Genomic DNA, 6,170 nt, shown 5'->3' with positions numbered 1-6,170 from the left:
TTTCGCGTGCAGCTTCGGGAACCTTCCACATCCGAAGATGCTGATTTCGCTTCTATTTTGCGGAATCTTAAAGACAATTTTGATATCGCATTCACTGCTATGATTTCCTTCCAGACGAAGAATTCAGAGCGCATATTCAGCACAGGTTTAATTAATTCTACGCCGACACTGTTTATACATAGAAGAAATTGAAACAGGGCTCACACGAGTATATTATTTAACTTTTCTGCAGTTATGACCTACATGCCTCAAGATTTCCGGGGATCACTTGTTAGACAGCAGAAGGAGAGGTCGGAGAGGAACAAACAGGCGGAGGTTGATGCGTTGGTTAGCTCTGGAGGGAGCATACGTGACAGATATGCTCTTCTTTGGAAGCAGCAAATGGAGAGGTGAGCCTGCCTGTTTCTGATTTCTTAACTGATGCTTTTCTTCTGGTTTCTTCTTAGAGTCTGGAATCTGGATTATGCATTCATTGACTTTTATATAGGAGGAGACAGTTGGCTCAACTAGGCTCTGCCACTGGTGTCTACAAAACCCTGGTCAAGTACTTGGTAGGGGTTCCGCAGGTATGCCCTACCCATCTCTACTCTTTTTTACACAGATTTTCGCTCCTTCTCCTCACTATCAGTCTCTTATCACCTCTTTGTGGTTAATTTCCTTATTCTAATCCGCCAATAGTCCTCAATACCCATGCGCATATGCTACATGGTTTGTCCGTTCCAGCATACTCATGCATTTAGACGATTGATTTAGTTGTTGATTCTTCTCCTCTCATACCTCGTAGGTGTTGTTGGATTTTATTCGACAAATAAATGATGACGATGGGTATGTACCTTGGTCTCATTTTACATAGACAATGAGTGTTTGGTTACTATGGCAGAAGTTTCAGGTTGCATAAGAACCTTTAACTGACAGAATTATTGTTCTCGTGTATAGGCCAATGGAAGAACAGCGAGAACGTTATGGACCCCCTCTATATAGTCTCACAAAAATGGTGATGGCAATTCGGGTTTTCCTATCACTTCTGTGGGATAGATATGATACTTTCAAACTGTAAGATAGTAGGATGATATTTTCCTTGTTTTGGTTTATTGTTTGTTAACGTAAGCTGCCTTAAATTAACTCAAGTCAATAATCATCGAGCTGGAAGTGCTCAATGAACCTTCCCATTTAGAGGTAGTGAAATTTTATTATATGTGCGATGAGCAGGAGTAGAGACCAAATGAATCTCCTGTCTGAAGCTTCTATTGTCTACACTTCTGAGTTTGAAAGATTCGTCACATTTATCAGGTACCATATCACTTTCTATGGGCTTGGTCGTGGGTAGCTATATCTTCTATCTAGTATAGGTTGCTAGTGATCTACTCGATAACACAACACTGGGGGAAACTTTACTTTTGAAACATTTCTGCAAGAGTTAAGGACGATTACGTTTATGTCTATTTTAGGTTTGTTCTCCTTGTTTTTTTTTTTAGTTTTCTTAGTCCTAATCCATTCTTAATCTGTTAAGATTTTTGCTAGTACGCAAAGGCATACCCATTAGTCTTAAGAGATAAATCTAATACAGTATTAGATATTCTCTCCAATTCATTAGTTGTGTTATTTTTTCAGTTTTACTCTGTTGTCGGTTTTGATTAAAATTTTAATTTTATATCCATAGTTCCAATATTACTTAGGTTGGACGGCTTTAGGAATTGCTTTCTCACTATTGAAGAACATTAACATTTCACTTTGTGCTTTTCCAGCGATGTATTTGCCAATTCTCCCTTCTTCATTTCAGCAGATACAGCTGGCATATTGGGCTCAAGGTTAGCTTCCATCATTCACTAGATTCTCACTTCAGTTCACGATTTCTAGCTCTAAGAGTTTGTACTTCTTAGGGACAATGAGGAGTACAAGGAGATAATTGTCCAAGCAGGGAGAACCTATGAGGTAATATGTTCTCCTCAGATGCTTTTATTTATTAATGAAACTATTTTTTTTGCCATTCTGAGACTTTTTACACTAGTTCCATCTGAATTTACTGTGTTCTAAAAAGTGTAAAGTGATGTTAACGACAGTAGTGTGTGTGGCATTCACATTTTCTGGTGGCAGAGAAAAAAAATCAAACCATATGATAAGCACTTGCGGCCGAGTCTGGCGCAAGTATTGATGTTTGTTCTTGTTGTTTCTCTAGGTCTCATTGATGGTGGAATCCGAAAATTCATATATTGCTTGGGATTTCTCCTTGATGCAAGGCAAGATAAGCATGGTATTGAATTTCTTAACCCGCGCTATGTTTCCCCATTATGTAACCTTAAATCGTTTGATTGCTTTTTCTTGCTTGGTTTTGCTTCCCTCTTCAGAATTATTCTAGAATCACAGTGGTGTCTTGTTTGTTCTCTTATGAGCTACAGTAATTGTCTAAGTTTTCAGGAAACTTAGTTTTTTGGTCTTTAAAATGCCTGTCGAGAAAATCACCATGTCTCTATCTTCTGTATTTCGATTTAAAGTTGTGTCTGTTACTGTTTTTGCAAGACTCTGCTTATCTTTGTTTTCACACTTATTTTACGGCGTATCTTGTCCTGTGATGATCTTTCATGTGAAAGACAGGAATTGTTGTTTCTTGACATGGGATGGGATCTAAGATAGGTTTTCAGCTTTTGTGGTTTCTATTTATACTTCTGTTGTTATTTCCCAGGTTATTGGATTTAGCGTGGAGTACATAGGTGCTTCAGGGGAAAAGACGGTGAGTCTGGTCATTAGTTACCATACTGTGTGGTTATACTTCTAGCATATATATAATCTCACTCTATAATATATCCATTCAATCATGTGAATTTCTGAGGGTGAATTTTTCTAATTTCAGCTGATATTACCTTACCGTCGGTATGAAGCTGACCAGGTGAGTGCTATGTCAATTTTGTGGGGAAGCTTTTGGTGTATTTTTTGTTGTTGCTCTGCGTAGCTGTGTTGCATTAGGTAATTAGGTAATTGTTTTCGGGATACTGCAGGGAAACTTCTCTACCCTAATGGCTGGAAACTACAAGCTTGTATGGGATAATTCATATTCAACTTTCTTCAAAAAGGTAGGGTGATATTTAACATTTTGCGGTAGACAAAGTGAATTAGAATCCTTTTTAGCCCATTATTTCGTTGCTTTCATTAATGTGGATCTATTCATCGGGGTCTTTTTTTTCTTCTGTCAAAGACTCTTCGATATAAAGTGGATTGCATACCACCAGTAGTGGAGCCCGAGCCTTTAAACTGAAAGTGGAAGATGAAGGTGGATCATACTGTCATGTCTCATCATTTCTTTGTACAAGGATAAAATTCTGAACCTTTTTGGGAGGCATCAATGGAACTTCATAAACATTTGGTGCCACCCACACTAATGTCATTAATATTATGAACCCTTTGAGAGACATCAATTGAACAATACTATTTTGTTTGCATTTATCATTGGAGAGGAGGAATTGAAAAGTGGCGAAGTAAAAAGAGATTAATTAAAAAAACATGGATAAATACAGAAAATTTTGTAGACGGTGTAAAAAACAAGTTTGAATATTGACGTCATTTTCATCAATCTAACATTAACAGATTTAATCTGTGGCCAAGCTGCAGTAAGTATGAGAGAAAGCTGCAAAGGTTTTGGAAGATATATAATGGCCTGTAGGTTGCAGTCGTTACTCACCACGATTAGAATGTTGTAGAACGTTGTGATTAGAATGTTGTAAAACTTCATACATGTAGAGATTTATACATAAATCAAGATCATCTAATCACGAGTCTATTAGGCGCAACACCTTTAGCTTGTTCCAACGTAGTGAAACCTTCCCAACACTCTTGGGTCCATGCACCTTGGGTCTCTCGGCGTCCATTCCCAAACCCGAACCATCCAATCCCAAATGATCAGTACCACGATCGCACCCACACCTGCGAAGGAGAGCGCTCTTGTGTTCGGCTTGATCACGTCCCCTGCAACAGAGTAAGCGAAAACCATAGGAGCAAACATTCGGATGTGATACCATTGCCGAGGGTTTTAATATAATCACGATTACAAAAGGCTTAGGATCCATAACCCGAAATTAATCTGGATCCAGATCCGGGTCCATGCTCTCTCTCACGTTCCTCTTTGGGTAATATAATATAGCCGTTACAAACCTTATTTAGATCCAACGGCTCTTATTCATCTAAATTCAAATTCTCCCCAATTTACATATACACTCTCCTTCTCTCTTTCTCTCTCGCTCTCTCTTTGATTCAGAATTTTGGGTTCTCTCGTTCTTTGGGTTCTTTAGCGCAGATCCGCCATGGAAGGAGGTATTATGTTCTGTTTCTGTAGTCGTAATTGTGATTTGTGCTTACGGATTCATGATTGATTGTGATTTTTGTTTGATTCCTTTTCTTTGATGGTTTCGCTGATCATATATGGTTTATTCAAGATCAATATCAAGAAATTAGCAACGATGGTGCTTTGTATTTGTATATACCTTGCGTCTTTGACTCTGATATGCTATGACATTCAGTAGTTTCTCCTGCCAATGGACAAACGCTTCAAAATTTGCAGAGGATTCTCGACTTTAGTGACAAAATTAAGGTACTCTACTTTCTTTCTCCTCTTCTTGAATATAAACACTATTACTACAGTTGTGAATTGCAATAGTAAGTGGAGGTTGTTATATGTTCACCCTTTTTTTATATCATGTCTTAGGTCTTGAAGGATGAACATGCTTTGGTATCGAACCAAGTTAAAGAGACTGTTTTTGCACAGATAAAACCTATAGTTACTTCTGTGCTGGATGGATATAATGTCTGCATATTTTCCTATGGCCAAGTTGGCACTGGCAAGACATTTACCATGGAGGGAACACCAGAGAATAGAGGAGTGAACTATAGAACCTTAGAAGAGCTATTTCGCTGTTCAGAAAGCAGAAGTCATCTCATGAAGTTTGAGCTATCGGTTAGCATGTTGGAGGTTTATAATGAGAAGATAAGGGACCTCTTAGTAGATACCAGCCCCCTAAAAAGTAGGTCTTCCATTATGTTTGTTTGGTAGTAGAATAGACCGCCTAACAATTTATCTCTTTCTTGTTAAGAAAAACGAAAATAACGGTATGTGTTGTGTGGATGAAGGTTGGAGGTTAAGCAATCAGCAGAAGGGACACAAGAAGTCCCAGGATTAGTCGAAGCTCAAGTGTACAATACAGATGGAGTGTGGGATCTGCTCAAGAAAGTTATTGTGTTAGATCTGTGGGTTCAACAGCTGCAAATGAACAAAGCAGCCGATCTCATTGGTAAGCAAAATAGAGTTTCGAATATAAAATCATGTGAAACGAAACCTGTTACATACTCTTATACCAACAAGAGATTTCTTTTTGTGCAGCTTGCTGCGAGTGACAGTGAAGGGAGAGAATTTGATAAATGGTCAGAGAACCAGAAGTCATCTTTGGTTAGTAGACTTGGCTGGCAGTGAGCGAGTAGGAAAGGTAGAAGTTGAAGGAGAAAGGCTGAAAGAATCTCAATTTATCAATTAGTCGTTTTCGGCACTTGGTGATGTTATCTCTGCCCTTGCATCCAAACCAAGCCACATTCCTTGCAGGTATTTCCCATCTTCCTTCCCCTTCGTCAAGGCATTTGTATATGAGATATCCTGGTTCATGACATTTTTTTCCCTCCTTTTTTGCAACTCCAGAAACTCAAAACTCACCCATATGCTGCAAAACTCTTTGGGTAAAGTACCAATTTTCCTTTTTTTTTTCCCTTTTCTGGGGCACATGATTCATACGACATCTTGTTTTGCATCTGAATGGTGCATCTATTTCATTGTGACTTATACAGGGGGAAATTTCAAGACATTAATGTTTGTCCAGATGAGCCCAAGTTCCGCGGATCAAGGAGAGACACTTTGCTACTTAAACTTTGCAAGTAGAGTCCGGGGTATTGAAAGTGGACCTGCCCGGAAACAGGCAGATGTGGCTGAACTACTCAAGTTAAAACAAATGGTAACGAAATTCCTCCAACTTCAGTTCATTTAAGCTTTAACATATCATAAAGCTGATTTTTCTTTTTGTTGTCTCCTTTTTATAACAATAATAAAGAGGTCGAGAAGCTGACACAATAGGAAACAAAGAAACAAAGAAACTTTAGGGTTTAGGGTTTAGGGTTTAGGGTTTAGGGTTTAGGGTTTA

The 6,170-nt window shown here is 38.5% G+C and overlaps 1 protein-coding gene across 1 annotated transcript; it reads left to right on the top strand.

The window, feature by feature from the left end:
• Positions 1 to 3: 3 nt before the first annotated feature.
• LOC104773850 lies at positions 4 to 3,436 on the top strand (the record flags this gene model as incomplete). Its single annotated transcript, XM_010498416.2, has 13 exons — positions 4 to 145; positions 233 to 389; positions 488 to 566; positions 785 to 825; positions 937 to 1,053; positions 1,210 to 1,290; positions 1,746 to 1,808; positions 1,881 to 1,932; positions 2,177 to 2,251; positions 2,681 to 2,728; positions 2,849 to 2,884; positions 2,994 to 3,068; positions 3,191 to 3,436. Coding segments are annotated over 13 exons (1,026 nt in total), but the record flags the coding sequence as incomplete, so codon positions are not given.
• Between the last annotated feature and the right edge of the window lie 2,734 nt (positions 3,437 to 6,170).

This window comes from Camelina sativa, unplaced genomic scaffold, assembly GCF_000633955.1.
Source record: "Camelina sativa cultivar DH55 unplaced genomic scaffold, Cs unpScaffold00637, whole genome shotgun sequence".
In the NCBI taxonomy this organism is placed as follows: Eukaryota; Viridiplantae; Streptophyta; class Magnoliopsida; order Brassicales; family Brassicaceae; genus Camelina; species Camelina sativa.
This window is presented reverse-complemented; position numbering and strand designations above follow the sequence as displayed.